This window comes from Xenopus laevis, chromosome 8L, assembly GCF_017654675.1.
Source record: "Xenopus laevis strain J_2021 chromosome 8L, Xenopus_laevis_v10.1, whole genome shotgun sequence".
In the NCBI taxonomy this organism is placed as follows: domain Eukaryota; kingdom Metazoa; phylum Chordata; class Amphibia; order Anura; family Pipidae; genus Xenopus; species Xenopus laevis.
In genome coordinates, this window is record NC_054385.1 from 26,611,100 (window position 1) to 26,634,133 (window position 23,034).

General features: G+C 40.5%; 1 protein-coding gene across 5 annotated transcripts in view; it reads left to right on the forward strand.

Moving 5' to 3' along the window:
• The window catches only part of LOC108698269 (phosphorylase b kinase regulatory subunit alpha, skeletal muscle isoform), a 49,946-nt gene that overhangs the window by 18,013 nt on the left and 8,899 nt on the right, over positions 1-23,034 (forward strand). For 2 of the 5 annotated variants that reach the window (XM_041572554.1, XM_041572555.1), the window contains exons 10-27: positions 4,799-4,852; positions 5,136-5,258; positions 5,469-5,564; positions 6,488-6,595; positions 8,316-8,394; positions 11,387-11,521; positions 12,058-12,167; positions 12,700-12,844; positions 14,312-14,390; positions 15,153-15,319; positions 15,996-16,166; positions 16,530-16,624; positions 17,793-17,846; positions 18,714-18,853; positions 19,432-19,588; positions 20,010-20,089; positions 21,869-21,947; positions 22,722-22,851. In XM_041572554.1, the coding sequence (XP_041428488.1) occupies positions 4,799-4,852; positions 5,136-5,258; positions 5,469-5,564; positions 6,488-6,595; positions 8,316-8,394; positions 11,387-11,521; positions 12,058-12,167; positions 12,700-12,844; positions 14,312-14,390; positions 15,153-15,319; positions 15,996-16,166; positions 16,530-16,624; positions 17,793-17,846; positions 18,714-18,853; positions 19,432-19,588; positions 20,010-20,089; positions 21,869-21,947; positions 22,722-22,851 (2,002 nt within the window). The remainder of the gene's footprint in view (positions 1-4,798; positions 4,853-5,135; positions 5,259-5,468; positions 5,565-6,487; positions 6,596-8,315; positions 8,395-11,386; positions 11,522-12,057; positions 12,168-12,699; positions 12,845-14,311; positions 14,391-15,152; positions 15,320-15,995; positions 16,167-16,529; positions 16,625-17,792; positions 17,847-18,713; positions 18,854-19,431; positions 19,589-20,009; positions 20,090-21,868; positions 21,948-22,721; positions 22,852-23,034) is intronic. The other 3 variants (XM_018229629.2, XM_041572556.1, XM_018229632.2) reach the window with 3 other exon arrangements.

The following is a 23,034-nucleotide window of genomic DNA, read 5'->3' on the forward strand; positions in this document are numbered from 1 at the left end:
GGCAAAGACTGTTCGGAAAGTAGCTAGAGAAAATTATTTCCCAAGCAACAGGGGTTAAGAGTACTTTCCTACCGCAGGCCAGAAGCAGAGCAACCACTTCAAATAGATGGGGGGAAAAAAAATTAATGACAGAATTAACAGGAGAAGCAACTCCCTACAACGATCTCACTTTCGTTCAAAGGCCGGAGACAAAAGTCGGCCCACATGGAAGACCAACAGGCCACACAACAAACCCTCAGGGGAGAAGCCCGCCTCAGCCTGACGGGGCACTCCCTCCACAATCCTCGGAAATAATACGGGCAAGTTACTTCGATTCCAGGAGGAATGGATATATCATTCTTCGGATGTATGGGTTGAAGAAATTGTGACAGAGGGATATCACCTAGATTTCAAAACTGTGCCACCCAGGAGATTTTTCATGTCTAGGGTTCCTCACAGTTCGCAGAAAGCCCAAGCTTTCCTAGATTGTATAGAAAGACTGGAGCGGACCAGAGTAATCAGTCCAGACCAACTACAGAGAGATTCTCCGGTTTCTACTCAAACCCAGCGCCGGATTTCAATGAGGGGCGCCCCTAGGCCGCGCGGTCCCCATAATGCGGCTGGGCGGCATGCCGCCCCTATTTTTTTGCCGCCCTAGGCCGGGGCCTATGCGGCCTTGCCGCAAATCCGGGCCTGCTCAAACCTATTTACAGTACCAAAGAGGGATGGATCGCTCAGATCAGTGCTCGATCTCAAGGGCCTCAACAAATTCATCCGATCGGTAAAGTTCAAGATGGAAACTTTGAGGTCAGTCATTCGAGGGATGGAACAAGGACAACTGTTGATGTCCCTGTATATAAAGGATGCATATCTACATGTCCCGATATGGCCTCCCCATCACCGTTATCTACGATTCGCCTTCAAGAACCAGCACTACCAATTTGTGGCACTTCCATTCGGACTGTCGTCCACCCCCAGGGTCTTTACAAAGTTGATGGCGGCAACAGCGGCCACATTAAGGCTACAGGGGATTTCAGTAACACCCTATCTGGACGATCTCCTTCTAAAAAGCCAGTTCAGAGATGAGGGGCAAGGAGGACTGAAACAAGGCAGTATGGCTACTCCAGAACTTTGGATGGACTGTCAACTGGTCCAAGTGCAACACAGAACCCAGTTACAGAATGATGTTTCTAGGCCTGGAATTCGACACGATTGCACAGACTGTAAGCTTACCCATAGACAAGCAGACCAAAATCAGAGATCAAGTCCGCTACTTAATCGCCAGTCAAAGCACGACAATACACAAAGCAATGAAAGTGCTGGGAACAATGGTCTCAGCCATAGAAGCAGTTCCATTTGCGCAAATACACCTGCAACCTCTTCAAGCCAGCATCCTAGCAACATGGAAAGGGGAATCTCTATCTCAACCCCTTTCGCTGTCGCAACAGACAAGGACGGCACTGCAATGGTGGCTGAGCCCCGAGAATCTAGCCAGAGGTCAATCATGGGCAATTCTGGAGTAGGTGGTGATATCCACGGATGCCAGCCTCCAGGGATTGGGGGCGACATAGGACAAGCAGTCAGCACAAGGTCAATGGTCTCCAGAGGAAGCCAGACTGCCAATAAACATTCTGGAACTGAGAGCAGTGAAGTTGGCCCTAGTTCAATGGGCAGATCAACTCAGAGCAAGCCCAATACGCATTCAAAGCAACAACAGTAGCGTACATAAATCGTCAGGGAGGAACAAGAAGTCAAGCGGCGCTGGCGGAAGCCAGGCAGATTCTTCTCTGGTGGGCAGAAATCAATTCAGTAACGATATCTGCAATATACATTCCGGGAGTGTCCAACACAAAAGCGGACTTTTTCAGTAGGAATCAGCTGGACCACATGGAATGGGAACTACATCCAGAGACATTCCAAGCGATGGTAGATCAATGGGGGACTCCAAGCATAGATCTAATGGCATCAAGAAACAATCGAAAAGTAACTAGATTTTTCACCCGCTGCAGAGACCCATTAGCAGTGGGGGGTGGATGCCATGACGCAGCACTGGCAGTTCAACCTAGCATATGTCTTTCCGACACTTCCCATGCTGCCAAGGGTCCTAAAGCAGATCAAGCAATCTCGATCGACAGTAATAACAGTGGCCCCATACTGGCCTCGGAGAACTTGGTTCACCGACCTGCAGGCGATGTCAGTAGTGCAACCACTTCGGCTAAAATGCAGGCCAGACCTTCTTCAGCAAGGTCCCATAGCACACCACAACCCGGTCTCTTCGCTTTGACGGGATGGCTATTGAGAGGTCCGCCTGGCAGAGACGAGGATTAGATGAAGAGGTCGTACCTACAATGCTGAGGGCTCGACAAGCTTCATCAGCCAAGTCGTACCACAGAGTTTGGCAGTCCTACTCCAAGTGGTCCAAAGAATCACAATTCCCGTTCCTGGAACTGCAATTACCTAGGATACTATCTTTCCTACAACGGGCTACAACTGGGTCTTAAGTTCAGTTCACTTAAAGTCCAGGTGTCGGTCAATTCTGTTTCAATCTCGTTTAGCGAATGAAGACTTGATACGCACATTTCTACAAGGAGTGGCCCATATCATGCTGCCTTTCAAGCCACCGGTGGCTAGCTGGGACCTCAATGCAGTGCTGGAGGCATTGCTGGATCCACCTATTGAATCCAATGCATGCAATATCGGATACATGGATCACCTACAAGGTAGTGTTTCTAGTAGCAATATCATCGACTAGGAGAGTGTCTGAGATTAGCGCCCTGTGGTGTGCTCCTCCATACCTAATCTTCCACAAAGACCATTCTCCATACGGTTCCTACCTTTCTACCCAAGGTAGTGTCTGCCTTTCATGTGAACCAGGAAATTGTGGTCCCGTCTTTATGCCCAGAACCTAAGAATGATAAGGAACATAATCTGGATGTTGTTAGAGCACTGCGATGGTATGTGGAACGATCAAAACCTTTCCAAAAGTCACAAGCTCTGTTCGTCATCCCATCCGGCCCCCGTCGGGGTCAGGCAGCTTCAAAGTCGACTATATCAAGGTGGACCAGAGAATCCATAAAACAAACATATTCTGCAAAGGGAAGATCACCACCTGAAGGACTCAGGGCTCATTCCACTAGAGCTGTGGAAGCCTCCTGGGCATGGCGAAACTCTGCTTCCTTGGAGCAGATCTGTAAGGCGGCTACCTGGTCCTATCACACAGTTTCTAAATTTTACAAAGTCAATACATTTTCTTCCACTGAGGCTTCCCTCGGACGTAAGGTTTTGCAGTCAGTACTTACATAACTCTGCAACAGCATACATTATTAGTTAGCTCGTTCCAACCCTGCTGTTTGGGACTGCTTTGTTAAGTCCCCATGGTTCCCTGTGTCCCCCTAAGACGACAGAGAAAACAGGATTTTTTGATACTCACCTTTAAATCTGTTTCTCTGTAGTCGTAAGGGGGACACAGGGCTTCCCGCCCTTGACGAGTTTTGACCTGTTTGGTCGAGTTTTTGTTCAGTTTCACTGTTTACTTTCTGTCTGTTAAGAGAGTTTTTGGAAATAATTACATTAGCAGCTTTTGGAACAAACTGAAGAGGAATGTACAGTGTATGGGGTAAAGCCTGATGGGCACGCCCCTTAAATATTATTCAAGTGTCCTGCCTTCTGGAGGATGGAGCATAACCCGATGGTTCCCTGTGTCCCCCTTATGACTACAGAGAAACAGATTTAACAGTGCGTATCAAAAAATCCTGTTATCTGTGGGTCATGTAACTTTTGGCTAAAATATATGTACTTCAGATACAGGGCTGAAGTAGGTGGGGCAACCATTGAACAGCCACCTTAGGTTATGTAGTTGGATTTCTCTATTTGCAGCTAAAAGTGAAGCTCAACCATGGGCTTGAAATATCTATCTCTCCTCCTTTAATTGCTGCTCAGCTGGGAACTGTCTTTCAGTGTTTTACATAGTTAAATAAATAATTTGGGTTAAAAATAGGAATGCACCGAATCCACTATTTGGGATTTGTCAGAATCCTTCGTGAAAGATTCAGCGGAATACTAAACCAAATCATAATCCTAATTTGCATATGCACATTAGGGATGTGAAAGGAAAAGTGTATGTGGGGGGGGTTTAACTTCCTTGTTTTGTGACAAAAAGTCACGTAGTTTTCCTTCCCGACCCTAATTTGGCTATGCAAATTCATATTCAGTTCAGCCAGACACAAGGATTCAGCCAAATCTGGATTCAGTGCATCCCTAGTTGAAAATAAGACCAAAGTCCAACAAGTTCAACCCTCCAAAGGAACCCCAGAGCAACATTACTATTACTAAACCAACTGTAGATCTTAAGATAGCAATATTATGTTGTCCAAGATATCACCGTGCCACTCTTAAATGCATTCATAGAATCTGCCATCACAACATCACCTGCCAGTGCATTCCACAACCTCAATGTCCTCACTGTGAAGAACCACCTATGTTGCTTCAAATGAAAATTATTTTCCTCCCATTCCCTTCTATCTATCTATAATGTCCTCTAAACACAATTTCAACGTAGGTAACATCATGCAGATCATGCCATAGCCAGCTGTATGAGTGGGGCAACACAAGTGAATTTGCATAAGGGTCCTCTGGCCACCATATCAGCCTAACACAGGCACAGCTACACATAAATCTAGGGAAGTAATTGGCACACCAGCTTACTTCACAGTTGTCACAGGCTCACAAAACCAACCACAGCACAGACACATCTGCTGTCTTTAATAGACTGAAACAGACTCATCCAATCTTTTATTTTTGTGCTTACCCTATTTTCCAGGGTCGTTACGGGTGCTGCAGGTTCCTTCGAGATGGATACAAGACTCCAAAAGAGGTAGATGGTTAAAAAGAGACAATGTTTATAATTCTCATTATCTAGTGTAGTCTATGTGTGTTTATGTACCTATTTATGTTCTGACAACACAAATGCTGGTTGTGGTAGATATCACATTGGCTCTGTAGTTAGTTAACTCTAGGGTCCTGCGTTCAGTTTTGATTAGCACTGTCTGCAGAGAGTTTGTATGTTCGCTCTGTGTCAGTATGGGTTGCCTCCCACACCCTAGAAACTTTTAATACCAAAGTATTCTTTCTTTAGGTTAATTATTCTGTTCACACAGGATCCCGGCAGACTATATTATGAGCCTGCAGAATTGAAGCTGTTTGAAAACATTGAGTGCGAGTGGCCGTTATTCTGGACCTATTTTATTCTGGATGGGATATTCAGTGGCAACCATGAGCAGGTGAGAGCTCTGCACTTCTCTCTGGTTTTTGTTTTAATAAAGGCTGTTCTGCCAATGAACCTATTCCCTTGGGTGGCCACTCTCTTGCTTTTCAGCCTCTTTTCTGGAAGCTGCTTCTGATCTTTCTCCACTAGCTCATTCTCTCATTACTTCCCACAATTTTTCTGTCCATTCCTTTCTCTCTCATTAGCCCTCTTGTATGTGTTCTAGGTTCAAGAATACAAGCAAGCCCTTGATGAGGTCTTAATTAAAGGAAAGTCTGGCGTGAGGCTGGTCCCAGAGCTGTACAGTGTCCCAGAGGACAAAGTCAGTATTGCTGTACAATGTATTTTAGAGAGCTGTTTACCCTAATAGTATTGGATTAAACCAAACCGACTACCTTTATGTTGTGTCTGATCTGCTCTCAAAATCACTGAGAGGAAAACTGGGAACTACATAAGTGATACTGATGCTACATTACAAATGCTTGTGCCTGAAAACAAACTACAATAATGCGTAAACTTATATTATATTGGAAGAATTAAAGGGGTGGTTCATCTTTAAGTTTGCTTTTAGTATGTTATAGAATGGCTAATTTTAAGCCACTTTTTAATTGGCCTTCATTTCATATTTTGTATAGTTTTTTTTTTTAAATTATTTGTCTTTTTCTTCAGACTCTTTCCAACTTTCACATAGGGGTCACTGACACCATCTAAAAACAAATGCTGAGTAAGGCCACAAATATATTGTTATTGCTACTTTTTATTACTCACTTACTACTTAGACCCCTTCCAATTCATATCCTAGTCTCCTTTTCAAATTAGTGAGTGGTTGCTAGGGTAAATTGGACCCTAGCAACCAGATTCCTGAAATTGCAAACTGGAGAGCTGCTAAATAAAAAGCTAAATAATGCAAAAATCCCAAATAATACAGCATACTAAAAGTTACTGTAAAGGTGAACAACCCCTTTAATGGCACTGTTTATGCTTGCATTAGGACATTGTTTTGTGTTACTTGTGTGACTATTTTATTTCTGTCGAACAAAAGAAGTATTGCTTTACTTTATAGTAAGAGATTGTAGCCCTTCTACCCCCAGTCAATATGGTTTATCATTATACTTTCATAACATTTATTATGAATATAAGCATTGCTGCTATACATGAATATCCCATCTTGTGGTTTGTCCATATGGGGCAAAATAGGCAAATTAAGTTTGGCTGGTAATATGTAGCTACAAACTTGCCTTTTAGGTGGACATAGAATATGAACAACCCCACACAGTAGATCGCATTCCATTGGGGAAGCTGCCTCACATGTGGGGACAATCTTTGTATATTCTGGGATGTCTAATGTCTGAGGTGAGTGACCATTGTATCACATAATAACACAATCAGTTTTGATTTATGATTCCGTTTATAAGCTCTACATTTTAGGTAAATGTCATATGGGTTTCAACAACAAATGCCTGTACTTGTGGGTCTGGAAATATTTGCTTTGAAATGATAACTACCAAGTTTCTAAGTGACTATTGCCTGATCCTTGAGCCTAGGTAATTGTAATTAAAATGAACGGGGAACAATTCTGAGTGTTTTTTTCACCCACACTCCATGCTGAACCCCCCCCGGCAGCAAGACAGACAAAATCACCTTACCTTAGTTGTGAGTATTCTTTTGTTGTATATAAAACGTATCCATATGATAAAGTGCTGCCATATTGTTCACTCTGGCTTGCTTATATTGTATGACAACTGTCTATGGAGATTTTTCAGAAAAAGACATGAAACGACATATGACACTCCTCATATGGAGTGTAATAAAACACTAGGGCATAATGATCATATAAGCCCAATATCACTCACTTCAAGGTGGGCATATCAAAGATCAGCTCATTGTGAGATATTTTAATGTATGGCTAGCTTAAGTGTAGCACTGTCCCTGTTGCACATGCTGTTGTTGCATATTACCAAAAAGAAGCAAAAACCTAAGTTTAAACTGCCCCATGTGAACAATAACCTACTCTTACCCACAAATGGGAATGCAGATGTCTTTTTTTTTTCTCCTGTTAAAAAAAAATGGCTTATGGTTCTGTTTGAATGTTATGAGCACCACTTTTTTAAAGGAAAACTATACCCCTGAACAATGTAGGTCTCTATAAAAATATATTGCATTAAACAGCTCAAATGTAAAACCCATTTTCATGTAAAAAAAACATTTTCATAATAATATAGTTTGTTTGTAGTATGTGCCATTGGGTAATCATAAATAGACAACTGCCATTTTAAAAAATAAGGCCCGCCCTCTGGAATCCTAGGATTCCCGGTGTACACAAACAAACCATACATGTTAGGTCACATGAGCCAATAAACAGACAGTTCTGGTTCAGTAAGCGCTGCAGTATTTCTGGTAAGGTGATTTCTGAGGCAGCACACAGACCATCACAAAATGATGGTTTAAGGCAAGAGATGTACTAGGGCTATATTTACTTAAATATATATATATATATATACAGGTTGATTTCTCCTTTAAGTATTCATTTTTGGGCTATAGTTTTCCTTTAAGTAGCCCCAAAAAGTGGCCCCAGACTGCCCAAGTAAATTTCAAATGTATGTGCACCGAGAAAGCTGATAACTGATAAGCTGAAAGCGGATAAAAATTGCTCATTAATTGTTCACTAACTCTGGGGCTTCTTAGGGTGGTAGGTGGTTCCATTGTGCTTTATGGCTGAGAATATGTCTTTATAATGATCATTCAGACTGCAGTGCTTGTATCTGTCATTTTTCACTTCCATTCATCCTTCATAATCCTCACACTGCTCATGAGGTCCAGCTGTAGATAAAGCCAAAGAGGCTACTGACACAGAACTCAATTCTGCACCATGTATAGCTATACAAAGTATTTTAATATAGTATGAAATATTTTACTCTCTGGAGGTTTGTGAACACATTCTTTCTGCTTGAGCAGCTTCTGTTTAATTTAATATTTGTCTGTTCTCAATAGCTAAATGAGAATATCCCTTAACCATAGTTATGAAAACATTGCATGGAAGCCCCTCAGCTATTCTCTTCTGTGTTTGACTCAGGGGTTCCTGGCTCCTGGGGAGATTGACCCTTTGAACAGGAGATTCTCTACGGTCCCTAAACCAGATGTGGTTGTCCAAGGTTAGTGTCTCCTAGCCTTTGTCTCCAGGGTCGGGTCTCTCATAGCAAAATGTTGTTTGCCACTTTCACCAATAAAACATAGAAGCTCAGTTAGACAACTAAACATGAAAAAAACTAATGGTAGTTTGATGGTGTTATACATTTTTAGATATCGGTTTGAATGTGTTAGGCCACTCTGTTATCATTGTGTGTATATGGTGGTGCCCTTCCCTTTGTAGCAACTAGGGATGCACTGGATCCAGCATTTGGTTTGGGATGCAGCTGAGTCCTAGGACCTTTTTCATTACACACGGCCTCTCCAGTGAGTCCTGTTTAAATACTATTTAAATATCTAGATGTACTCCACGAACATTAATATTAGGAGACTTTACACCAATTTATCTATCCGACATGAAAAAATGGTAAATAGAGCAGTGGCCTCGCTAGATGCAGCAAAGGCATTCGACTCCATAGAATGGCGCTATCTCTGGGAAACCCTCCGCAGGTTTGATCTGGGCAGGCAATTTACTAAATGGCTTCAGATGCTATATTACCAGCCAATGGCAAGAATCAGAGTGAACGGCTTAATATCAGATCCATGTCGCCTAGGCAGAGGCACCCGCCAGGGTTGCCCCCTCTCCCCTTTTCTGTTCGCGTTAGCAATAGAACCCCTAGCCATTGCAATCCGAGCATCGGATCAAATTATCTGCCTCAACAGAGGCCCTATCACGTAAAATATATCCTTGTATGCCGACAATATGCTCATCTACCTAGCAGACACCCAAAATTCTCGTAGTGGAGCAGTTTGGATCAATATCTGGTCTCAAAATAAATTGGGACAAATCCCTACTATTCCCACTAGATCATCAAGCCCCCCAAAACCACCCATCCAACAATGAATGTACATCTAGACCTTACACAAAACATACAAAAAATCCTAGACCCTAAAATCACAAAACTCGCTAACGACCTACAAGCCTGGGTAAACCTCCCACTAACCTTATGGGGGAGAATTAATCTTATTAAGATGATCTACCTCCCCAAATTCCTATACCACCTGCACAACACCCCAATTCATATTCCTCAGTCTCTCTTCAAAAGGATCAACAGACTGGTTCTCCTGTTTATCTGGAACCAAAAAATCCCTAGAATTGCCTGGGTAAAATTGACGGCAGAAAAAGAAGATGGAAGCTTAGCCATGCCTAATTTTCAGCTATACTACTTAGCAGCTCAACTATACTACCTACACTGGTGGTACCGCCCTGACCCATACAACCCCAATATGGTGTTACAAGCCACATTGGTGGGATCACTAGAAGGCCTTAAAAACCTACCCCATTGAAAGCTTGCAGACGTGGGTACACTCCCATCTACCATTACCACTCCACATAAAGCCTGGGCTCAAACCTTGAAAATCCTCAAAAATGGCCCTGTTAGACTTACCCGGAACCTCCCATTATGGTTCCACAACCTGGAAGACTTTCTTTATTGGCCGAAACAGGGAATTAAATACCTAGGAGATCTGCTACAAAGTGACCCCTTCCTTACCTATGAAGCACTCCAGACCAAATGTTCTACACCAAATGTACCACTATTCAGATATTTTCAAATCGGCCATACATTTAAAGCCCGATTCAATAAACTTTTCCCCAACCTAACTAATTTGGCGGTGGAAGAAACTCTATTAGCGGAACTACCCAATAAACTTGTGTCTAAGCTATATCGTAACATGCTTACTTCTGTTCCTCCCCCATTTAATCTAGCACTGGCAAAATGGAAAATAAATATCCCTGTGCTCACCCAAGACGACTGGGATGAGGCCACTGAAATTATGTACACTAGCTTAAAAGCAATACAAGATAGAATAATTCAATATAAGGTCTTTCACCAACTCTACATACCCCCCCAAAAGCTAAAGAAGATGGGTAAAAGAGAAGATGAAGCCTGCCCCAGGTGTGGAACCTATACGGCCAATTTCTTACATATGATCTGGGAATATCCAGCTATAGCTGAATTCTGGTCGCAAATAATGGCAACTCTAGCAAATACACTAGACTACCCACAAGTACTTTCCCCCAAGGTGTGTCTATTGGGAGTAGTGGACCAATTGGTACCTACGGTACATGCAAGATTACGATTACGGGTATTGCTCTTTTACGCTAAAAAAAATTGTAAAAATGCATTGGATGGGGTCTAACACACACACAAGGGACTCCTGGATTAACCTAATCAATCAGACAATACCTAAAATTAAATTTACCTATGATGCCAGAGGCAGCGCAACCAAATTTGGAAAAATATGGAGTCCCTGGTTGGAGTCAGGACCTCGGGCAAAACCAAGGGATACTGAGAGTAGAATGTGATGGATTGCATGTACAAATCTATGTCATCTACCAAAACTTACAAACTTATATTCCCTGTTGTTTCCACTGAGTGAACAAAACCAGAGACAAATGGCAATTTTAAATACAAATGTTTATTACTTGTATTTTACAAATTAAAAGAAATAAAGTTTACCTTTAAAAAAAAAAAACCAATATCTAGATGTAGTTTTTTTTTTAAAGGGGTGGTTCACTTCTTAGCAACTTTTTAATTGGCCTTCATTTTTTCTTTGTTATAATTTTTTAATTATTTGCTTTTACTCTTCGGACTCTTTCCAGCTTTCAAATGGGGGTCTCTGACCCCATCTAAAAAATTAATGTTTTGTAAGGCTACACATATTTTGCTGAAATAGCGAGCTGGAAAGCTATATTACTCAAAAACACATATAATAATAAAAAATAAAAAAACAATTGCAAATAGTTTCAGCATATCACTCTCTACATCATACTAAATATTAATTTAAAGATGAACAACTCCTTTAATAAAGTGTTAACTTGGCGTGTGATCCAGGCAGCTATACCTTGCCCGTGTCTAGCATGGGAATTATACATACTGTGTAATGTGAGCAGACATACATTCAATGTGACATATTGCTCCACTAAACTTTACTTTTTGGGGGTGTGTTCTACAGTGTGCATCCTAGCAGAAACTGATGAGATTCAAGTTCTACTGAAGAAACATGGGATTGAAGCAGAGACAGTAGCTGGAGTGTACCCAATCCGAGTGCAGCCGGCCAGGATTCTGAGTCACATATATGCACGGCTTGGTAAGTGTGCATTTAAGGCATGCAGAGTAGGTGCTTCACTATCACTATTGGAAACCTCTGCGTTTTGTGAAAGCGTCAATGGCACCTAATCAAAATGGTAGAATATCCAACCCCCAGTTGAGTTTCTTTTTTAATGTTATTTTATTATCCATTGTTCAATAATATGCAGGTCTAGCAGACCAAATCAATCATTTATACAGGTTCTTAAACAATAGGTTTGGGAAAAAATAATCAAATTGAAGCTCAAAATCAGTTTGTAGAAGAGTTCTGTAAACTCTAGTATAGGTAATATTTTGTAATGACTTTTTGTTCTTGTGAATGTGACCTAAAGTAGTTACCATATATTCAGTGCTCTGTATGACTGACTGGACTCTTTCGTTCATATCATAATCATCACCTTAATGGAATGTCTCCCTGGTTTAAACCTAATAAGTAATATACAAGGTTAATACTTGGGCCCTTTCTCTTTCGGATAAACCCAGAGTTTAATTTAGGTTATTTAGAATGGCTTCTTTTAAATCAGTTTGTGTTACCAGGTCGTAACCGGAAAATGAATCTCAGTGGAAGACCCTACAGGAATATGGGTGTTCTGGGAACCTCAAAACTCTACACCATTCGCCAGAACATCTTTGCCTTCACCCCACAGGTGAGAGGACAATGGCTTCTGCTAGAATTCAGAAAGCTTACTTTAAACAAGAGGGGTACTGATTCAGTATCTCTGTTTAAAGGAACAGTAACCCCAAAAAATTAAAGTGTTTAAAAATAATGAAAATATCATGTACTGTTGCCCTGGACTAGTGTGTTTGCTTCAGAGACACTGCTATAGTTCATATAAACAAGTTGCTGTGTAGCAATGGCAGAAATGTATATAAGGCAATATGGCACAGGTAAAATAGTGGATAACAGATAACACCAATATGTGCTACAGAGCTGATCTGCTATTTGCTGTGTAACCTGAGCCCTTTCTCCGTTGAATGGCTACCCCCATTGCTACACAGCAGTTTTTTTATATAAACAATAGTAGAGTTTCTGAAGCCAACACAGCAGTTTTACCAGTGCAGGGCAACACTGCATTATAGTTTTATTACTTTAAAACTATAAAAAAAATTTGATGTTTCTGTTCCTTTAAATAAACAATGAATTAGATAAATCCAGTTTAAATGTGTTACTTCTGTCAGTTCATAGATCAGCAGCAGTTCTACTTGGCCTTGGATAACCGGATGATTGTGGAGATGTTGCGCACTGACCTGTCCTACCTGTGCAGTCGCTGGAGAATGACGGGCCGCCCAACCATCACCTTCCCAATCTCTCACACTATGCTAGGTAATGTTCCTCTGTCTGCGCTTGTGGACACAGAGCTGTTTTGGCTATTTTAACTTTTTTTAGTTAACATAAATTTTGAATCAAAATTCCAGTGTCATATAGGACACACGAGGGAGTGAAAGGGAGCAATATCAGGCCTTTTTGTTAGCATTGCCAGTGTAAATCACATTGAGTGGAGTACATGAGAGTGTAAGGTTCATTCAACATAAGGGAGCTTAGGAGCTAAAATGACAAAATAATAAAAGTACTTTGATCCCATACACATTCCCTAACGTGTGTATAGTGCCAGGTCACTTGCTGAGTGTGCTCTGTACCCAAGAATTTTTCACTTGAAAAGGTGTTGTTGACTAAAACATGTAAAGGATAGATGACTCAAGCGCATTGCCAAAGGTTGCTTATGATAAATGCTTTAAAAATGTACCGCACATCCAAGGTCAGAATTATAGGTAGGAAAGAGGAGAGCACTTCAATGCAGATTTACTGCTCTTTTGAGAAAGGGCACTACAGCCCGAAACATGTGGTGTCTAACAGTCTTTACATAAAACTCTTTTCACAGCAATAAATCTGCATTGAAGTGCTCTCCTCTTTCCTACATATAAGCCTAAAACATGTAGTGGCACACTAAATTAACCTTTTGCAGCATAACATTCTGCATTCTGGCATTTTCTCCATATTTCCCTATATCCTACAGTACCCAAGGATAGGTCTCTAGCTAACCTTGCTTATGCTCCACTTCATTGCTGACTCATATATATTTATAAATACATTCCTTCATGTTGTGCATCTCAGTAGGTGTGTGTTAGCTTGTTCCTTAATGGCAAGTGATTTGCCATTTATCATTCATAACAGTCACAGTTGCACCAATAAATGTCTGAAATAACAGCAATATTTCTTCTACAATAAAGCTCTGGAGAGAATAGAACCATCTCCCTTTGTGTAAATTTTTAATCAGACATGCCGGCCAATTTTATGTTGCAGTTTATATCCGTAAACAGGGAAAGGCCAAGCAGTAATGTTGCAGTGGGAATGAAGAATTCACTAATAAGGGAAATGGTGTGAGGAAAGCATATTGTGAAGAAGTATCAAGAGAGTATGTGGATTGATTACTATTATTTGACCAAACTGATTTGTATCAGGAGATAATGGGCCTTGTAGGTAAGAGTAAGACTTTTCAATGTCATTGTATAACTTACAAGAAGTTGGCGCAAGGATTTTCAAAAGGGTGTACATGTGAAATAGATAAGTCTGCATTATGGTAACACTGTCCACAGACAAAATCCATCAAGTTCAAACTTTTTCCCTAACCTGCCTCACTGATAGCTGATCCAGAGGAAAGCAAAAATACCCCAATGGCAGCCTCCCCAATTTGCTTTAAAGGGGAAAGAAACATTCCCTTCTGACTTCATTCTAGTGATTTAAATCATTCTTTTTGTCTTCTTATGCTTGATTCTTGTTATTTCCCAACAGATGACACTGGTAATGACCTTGACCCAGTTGTCCTTGCCACCATCAGAAAACTACAGGATGGATATTTTGGAGGTGCCAGGTAAAAATGTTTGTCTTATTTATAATGCACATAAGTAAGCACATATAATGTTGCGCAGAGAAGGTATAACAGGCAGATGAGAAATAAGATGTCTTCTGCGGGTTGGGAAACAAACCAGTCTTGCATGAAGTCCAAATTGGCAAGTTGGAAACTCTTGCTAATACACAGCTCTGCGAAGAGGCATCACCATTTTCAGTTATAGCTCGCTTTGTAACTTTCATAGCACCATTATTGTGATAATCCCTTGGTACATTAAACATAACTGACATAATTTTCAGGGTACTTTGGTACCCACGCATGTAGGAAGGGGAAAAGGGTCTGCACTAATATCTATTCAAGTAGTTATTTGTTGGGGTTGTGTGCTTTAACCCTGTTTAATCAATACAATGTGATATACTGAGATTAAAATGTAGCTGTAGTGATTTAACAACCTGTGAATATTTAAGTTCATATTATTTATAAACAGAGTATAAAACAATAAATAGTTTCTTGTAACCCCACTTTCTTTAGTAGTTTTGAAAATCATATACAAAATATATATAACAACTTGGAAAGGGGAAACCAGTTCTTTTTATTGAAAGATTAAGCACAATACTGTATGTGGTGATGGCTTTGCATTGTAGACCTGGAAAAGGTTGTGGCCAAGTGCCCTGTTTCCTAAGAAAATTATGTCTAGTTGTGTCTCTGATTTAACTGCTGAGCATAGAACCCTCAAATGTTAAGGTAAAAGGGCTAAAGCAGTGACAAGGCCTTTCATTTCAGGACCCAGACCGGCTGCCTGTCGAACTTCTTAACTACCTCTTGCTGCAAACACCTGAGCTTCATGGATGCTGGTGTGGAGGGTAAGCTGAGCACCTGGGGGAATGTCTTCCGTGGGGGCCAGCCAATCATTGTGCGGGAGCCGGATGAGGCCCCATCAGCCGATGATGGTAAGAGAGGGAAAGAAAGTAGGGGACTAAAGTGAGTAGTAAGAGAAATGGCATAAATACCAAGAAGAGACCAAGAATGGGCAGATTTGCCAAGAAGAAGAAGCGAGGAAAGAATAGAGAGAAAGATCGAGAAATAATATGAAGAATTTTTATGAGCAAACCATGATAGCACTAACTCCAATTAACCTGTATAGCTAAGCAGTTGGTGTTTAAAGTAGGGATGCACCGAATCCGGGATTCGGGCAGGATTCGGCCTTTTTCAGCAGGATTTGGATTCGGCCAAATCCATCTGTTCAGCCGAACCGAATCCTAATTTGCATATGCAAATTAGTAGTGGGGAGGGAAATCACATGACTTTTTGTCACAAAATCAGGAAGTAACAAATGTTTTCCCCACCCCACCCCTAATTTGCATATGCAAATTAGGATTCGGATCGGGATTCGGACGAATCTTTCGCGAAGGATTCAGGGGTTCGGCCGAATCCAAAATAGTGGATTCGGTGCATCCCTAGTTTAAAGCATGGATACTAAGTCAAGGCAGAGATGTTCTCTGTATTAACCGTGTAATTTTGTACTGTGCTGTCACTGCCATGACTGCATTGCTTCTGGCTGGCGTCTTCAGGGTATTAGGGGTCTGGGTTGTACCTCTCTCCTCTAACATCCCTTGTTCCTTGCAGAGGATGTGGATGATGAGGTGGCGCAATATCTCAATCAGCTACTTGGCATGACCTCCCCCAAACCAAGTCCTACATCTCAGCGAGGGGGTCGGAATCGATTTAAAGCTGCCATTCACAGCGCAAAAGATCTTTTGTCTCTGCGCAGCAAAGCCATGAATCTTAACGTGCAAGGTAGGTAAAGGTACTCGAGGCTGGTTTAGGAGGTGTAGAGAGAAGAGGAGGAATGGGAGATATAGAAAGTACTGGTAACATGTGAGCATGCAAGAGGAACAGAACAGAATGTCATAACTATGAAGCTTTTAAACCTTTGAGGTTGGATCCCTTTTATAGGCAAACATTTGGTTAGGCCCACCTTAGCTCATAGCAGGCTTAAAAATATATGAAAACATATTCATTAACAGTCCTTTGGGACAAAATCCTAAAAGTTTTTTTCGGACTGAAAACTGCCTGTACCAGAAGTTTTGTCATCATTGAGAAGGAGCAACACATTGATGAGGTACAAATTAATTTGTCTTTTTTTTCTGTGGTTTCTAGACGTGCAGATGTATCTCCCAACAAAACTGTTCCTGGCATCGCAGCCCTCTTTTGATTTGCTGGAATCGACTTCCAGCTACCAGGCTTCAGGAAGGGTATCAAATTAAATATATTTTGATTTTTAAGTCAAACCGGTGTGGGAGCTTTGGATAATTTGGCACAAACGCAATATATAGTGAATAAAGTACCCCCTTATTGTAAAATATAAGGATATTATAAGTTACAGAGGAGGCCGAAGGCCGAGTGTTTTTATACAGGTCATGGAACTCCGAGCTAACTTATAATATCCCCATATTTTACAACTGGGGTACTTTATTAATTATAATACACAAATTTTAGTGAGTCATGTGACAGAAATTACATCACTACTCACCGTTTATAACTGATGACAACACCGTTTATAAGGATATCATTTACAAGATATTCATGGCTTTTGTGTATTATAAAACGTTATTGCGTTCCTGCCCCTTTTTAATAAAGGGCAATAATTCTTATGTATTTGATTGTATTATAAACAGCATGCAAACTACCAAATAGCTGCAATTTCCAGTGATACCTACAATCCACCAAATCTTTATTACTTGTCTGGATAGAAACATTATCTTTGTGCCATCTAAAGACTTAAGACCTTCTAAGACTAAATGGCCTTTCTTAACAAAATGGTGCAAACTGCATCTTAAATGTATGGAGAATAATATTTTATTGGTATCAGATATGCACGTTTTTTTATAAATGGGTGGTTCACCTTTATGTTGACTTAAAATGTTATAGACTCCTATTGTTCTTCGTTGTTTATGTTTCATAGTTTTTGTATTATTGTCTGTCTTCTACATGTTTCCAGATTTAAAATGGGGGCCTGGGTTGCTTGGGAAAATTAGACCCTAGCAACCAGATAGCTGCAGAGCTGCTGAACAAAAAGCTAAATAACTGATAAACCCTAAAAGATAATAAAGGAAGACCAATGTCTATATCATATCAAAAGTAAATTTAAAGGTGAACTTATCATTTAAAGGGGCAGTATACCACCTTGTACAAAATAAGTTCAATAAAAATGGCCTGTTCTGAAAATACCTTTTGCAGATTGTTTTAACTGGGGAATAGCAATGATATTTGAAGTTAGTTAAGGCTAAGTAAAGCCAATACATTGTTCCCTTATGAAAGCTAATTCTAAGCAGCATTAAGAGATACGCTAGCTACAAACTATAATTGTTTTAAAGTTATTTGTAAATGTATTAATATTGAAAACAGCTTGTTGTGACTCAGTTCTCCTCCAGCCAAGACTTCAGTTCCCACAGTGCCTTGGATGCTACTTCACAGGTACGTTATTCTGCTGGTATCTCCTACATTGTTTCAATTATCAGAGCCAGCAGTGCAGAGAATAGAAAGGGACAGGTATATTCTGCTTTCAGTAGCACTTTAAGTTACAAATACAGGTATGGGCCCTGTTATCCAAAATGCTTGGGACCTGGGGTTTTCCAAATAAGGGATGTTTCTCTAAATTGGATCTCCATACCTTAATTCAATTAAAAATTATTTAAACATTACATAAACCCAATAGGATTGTTTTGTCTCCAAAAAGTATTAATTATATTGTAGTTGGGATCAAGTACAAGGTACTGTTTTATTATTACAGAGAAAACGGAAATAATTTTTAAAAATGTGAAATATTTGATTAAGATGGAGTCTGTGGGAGACAGCCTTCCTGTCATTTGAAACTTTCCTGATAATGGGTTCCCAGATAATGGAACCAATACCTGTAATGTATATATAATAAAAGGTTGCTTAGAATTGTATGTTTTTTTATCTAAGCAAAATAATATGATATTTTGGTTTACAAATTATAACCTCTTTAAATAAATTGCCAGTCCACAAAGAAGCCCTATGTATACTACTTCCTTTTCTTGAAGCAGAAGCTGCAGCTAGGGTAGAAAGAGACTTAGAAAGGTAGTTTGATTAGGAGGTGGGTAGAGCATGAGGTAAACACAAGTCCTATTTATTGTGCTTATGTTGAACAGAGGTGTATGTATGTTTATATTTCTCCTTTAAGATGAGTTTGCATTACCAGATTTGTGTCACATGAAATATCTTTTTGACTTGACATGAAACTGTGTGGGTTTAATACTTCCAGTAATTTTTTTAATGACTAAATTAATGGTCTCTATTTCATGAATGATTATTTTTAAGATCCCAACAATCAATGCAGAGCTTCATCTTCCTAAGGACTCAGCAGGGCAGGTGGATTATGCAGCAATGGTGGATCACTTACGGGAAACTAGCAATGTGCAAGATCAAGCCGACATCTTGTACCTGCTCTACACCATGAAGTTAGTATGAGCACATATACACATACCTGCCATTTTTTCTGAACACATACACAATCTCTATTCAAATGCTAGCATTTATATTTTTTCAAATGTTTATTTATTGAGCAGCTAACCTCCCAGCAAAGGTGACCCCTGGTAAGGCATCGAGAGGCAATGTCTGCACGTCTATGTAAATTTATATATAGTCATGCGATTTCCATCTCATTTTTCTTGCTTTACTCACCAGTTGTAATTCTAGTACATAGCACTGCTATATGGCAAGCAGGGACCTATTGCGGCATTTGTCTTTTAGTTGCGCAAGTTAGAGATGACGAGTGTAGGCAGGGCTATATTCATTAGTCTAGCTGCAGGTCTGTGCTTTAGAATTAAGTGCAGAGAACTGTAGCATATCAGGAGTGACTGAAGACAGCATCCAAAAAAATGGCTAATTATGGGTGACTGTTGCACTTTGCTTAATGACTTCTGTTAAGTAAATGATCCCTTGCATTATTTCTCCTTTTACATATTTTTTTTTTTTCAATTGGGATGGCAAATATCTGTAACTCAAATGCTTTATATGACCTTTCTTCCTGCAAAAGAGGGGCAGACTGGGACACTAAAATATATGGGCAGCCAGGTGTGACTGTTAAGGATCTTCTTAAGGATCTGTATGGTAAAATGGGATCCACGCGGCAATGGGCGCTGATCCGAGGCATTTCTGGGATACTGAAAAAGAAAGTGGAGGCACTGGATGAGGTAAGAAAGGGCTTCATTTGGTCTGGGCACAAACTTTTCTTCACATAAACTTTCACTTTGCACTTTGTCTTTTTATTCCTCTCTCACCTATAATTCATGCATGTTTAATCCCCCTCATGACTATTTTTGGTGTGGGTAGGGGTTTCAACCCTATCATCATTTCTTATTCATAAGCATAGATGCAACTTTGAAGGTGCTAGTAAAATACTTTACCCCAAAACTACCTACTTATTTATTGTGTTGGGTATACATAAGTATTATGCATCCGATTTCCCCCCAAGGATCATTTTCCTATACAAACTTACTGTATGCATACACACATAAACTTTTTTTTGAAAATGGCACATGCCTTTCACTTTGTTACACTGCTTGGGAAAATAGTAGCGCAAAATAATTGCATACTTTATGTTGTCTTTCTCAGGCCTGCACAGACCTTCTTTCCCATCAGAAGCAACTAACCGTAGGCATGCCTCCTGAGCCACGAGAAATAACCATAACAGCGTGAGTGCTTGTCAGCCCATGTAACACCTTTTTAGTTGTTTATGCAGTATGTTTGTAGACCTAAAAAGAAACCACTTAAAGGGATACTGTCATGGGAAAAACTTTTTTTTCAAAATGAATCCATTAATAGTGCTGCTCCAGCAGAATTCTGCACTGAAATCCATTTCTCAAAGGAGAAAACAGATTTTTTTATATTCAATTTTGAAATCTGACATGGGGCTAGACGTATTGTCAATTTTCCAGCTGCCCCAAGTTATGTGACTTGTGCTCTGATAGACTTCAATCAATCTTTACTGATAAAGTGAGTGATATCACCCCCCTCCCTTTCCCCCCCCCCCAGCAGCCAAACAAAAGAACAATGGGAAGGTAACCAGATAGCAGCTCCCTAACACAAGATAACAGCTGCCTGGTAGATCTAAGAACAGCACTCAATAGTAAAAACCCATGTCCCACTGAGACACATTCAGTTACATTGAGAAGGAAAAACAGCAGCCTGCCAGAAAGCATTTCTCTCCTAAAGTGCAGGCACAAGTCACATGACCAGGGGCAGCAGGGAAATTGACAAAATGTCTAGCCCCATGTCAGATTTCAAAATTGAATATAAAAAAATCTGTTTGCTCTTTTGAGAAATGGATTTCAGTGCAGAATTCTGCTAGTGCAGCACTATTAACTGATTCATTTTGAAAAAAAATATTTTTGCCATGACAGTATCCCTTTAATATTACGACACTGACAATCAGACCTTTCCTTGGCACTTAGAAATCAAAAAAGCTTAAGTCACAGGGGCTGAATAAAAGCTGCTCTCCTTCCAGAGCAGCAACAGGCCATAACTTCAATCAAATCATTCAAAACTATTTCCTTTTTCTTTGTAATGATAAAACAGTACCTTGTAATTGGTCCCAACTAACGTATACTTAATCCTTATTGGAGGCAAAACAATCCAACTGGGTTTATTTAATGTTTAAATTACTTTTTGTATTCTTAAAGTATGGACAAAGTTACTAAAAGATCCCTTATCTGTAAGACCCCGAGGTTTCTGTATAACCGGTCCCATACCTGTATTGGGTTGTCTGCTGACACCGTATATGCACTAAATTCATCATCAGCTAGCCTGGTGTAATGTGTTTCCAGTCAAATATGATGCCTGTTCCAAACTCTCATTATAGGTTCCCACACAGACTGCTTGTCAGACAGTTCTCCTTAAAGTGATACTGACACTTTCCTATAAAAATAGGAACATGTCGGTATCAGTGAAAAGAACCTGCACGTGAAATATAAGTAGCTAAAAGCTCCCCAAAGTCGGCCCCAGCCCTGGGGAACCTTAGTAACGGCAACCCTCGACACCATTAAATCATCTTGCTGAGTCGTTTGTCATGCTGGGCTGGGGGCGGCGCGATCCCTGCATAGGCTGAAGTCCTGTTTTCATTTGTTACTAGCCTATCGAGCGATTGCGCTGTCCCCAGCCCAGCATAACTGAAACAACTCAGCAAGATGATTTAATGGTGTCAGAGGGTCGCTGTTTCTAAGGTTTGCTGGGCTGGGGGTGGCTTTGGGGAGCTTTCAGCTGATTATATTTCACGTGCAGCTTCTGTTTACCGATAACGACACAACACGTTCCTATTTTTATAGGAGCTTGTCAGTATCAATTTAAAGAAAGCCTCCTTAATGAATTATTATACTATATATATAACATGGAACAATACTATCCTCTGTCTGTTGTTCTGTATCTAATAACAATATGCTGAGTGATAACAGATAACAAAGACGTTCTTTCTCTAGGCCTCTACCATATGAAAAACTCATCCGTCTCATTGATGAAGCCAGTGAGCAAAATATGACCATATCCATCCTGACTCAGGTAACAAATTGTTTCTGTTAGTCTAGAATGGGGGTCCCCAGATGCAATACACATATGTTTGGCTCAAAAAATACGCAGTAGCTTCATTAAGCTGTGGCCAATCCTCATCCAGCCCAAAAAATTTCATAGTGGGACACACCTCTTTCTAGACTTGTACAGGCTGGACCGGAACTAGGGTAGCAGAAGAGGCACATGCCTCTAGGGCTCAATGGTGGGGGCACTAGGCACATAACCTTTCTGATTCTATAACCCTAGTTCTGGCCTTTCTGTAACTTGCAGCTATTACCAAGGCAGCAGCAAACAGGTGATCTGGGGAGGGTTGGAGGAATGGCTGTGATGACTGGGAGGGGGATGATGTGCGAAGAATGAGCAAGGAGGGTGTAAGTGATAATTGCTGAGGGGTTGTCTTGGGAACCTTTAACATTTGGCTTGGTACTGCATTCCGTTTAACTGGCTCCTTATAAAATTGACAGTTGCATGTGTATTTTGTAGGGAAATTAGATTTTTCAGGTTTGCTGAGGAGAAGTACCCCAAGGTCCCTTGGTATCAGAATGCTGTTATATTAGGTAATCTTGGAATGTTAATGAACTGTTCATTAATGGATTGCTGCATTGTCAACATTGGAGGGTAAACCCACAAAGTTGGGGGGGGGGGATTTGTGTTAATGTCCAGGAGCTGAAAAAAGAATAGAAAAGCCAAAAAGCATAGTAATGCATAGATACATCTAGATGGTGTTAAACAGGCTTACAACCCAGTGTTTTGTGTTGGCAACAGGAAATCATGGTGTATCTGGCAATGTACATGAGGACTCAGCCATCTTTGTTTGCTGAGATGTTCCGACTGCGCATTGGACTCATTATACAGGTCATGGCAACAGAACTCTCCAATTCACTCCGTTGCTCTGGTAAGGACTTTTTTTTATCTTGTAGCTTCTCTTTTGTGTCAGTCTGGTCTCTTCAACTAAGGTGTCACTACATTTAAGGCAGGATTGTATTCATACAATATGCAAGAGATCTTCAGACTCTTTGGTTTAGAGACCGATCTTACAGTCAAACAATCGGTCATCTTCCCAGCTCAAAACTGAATT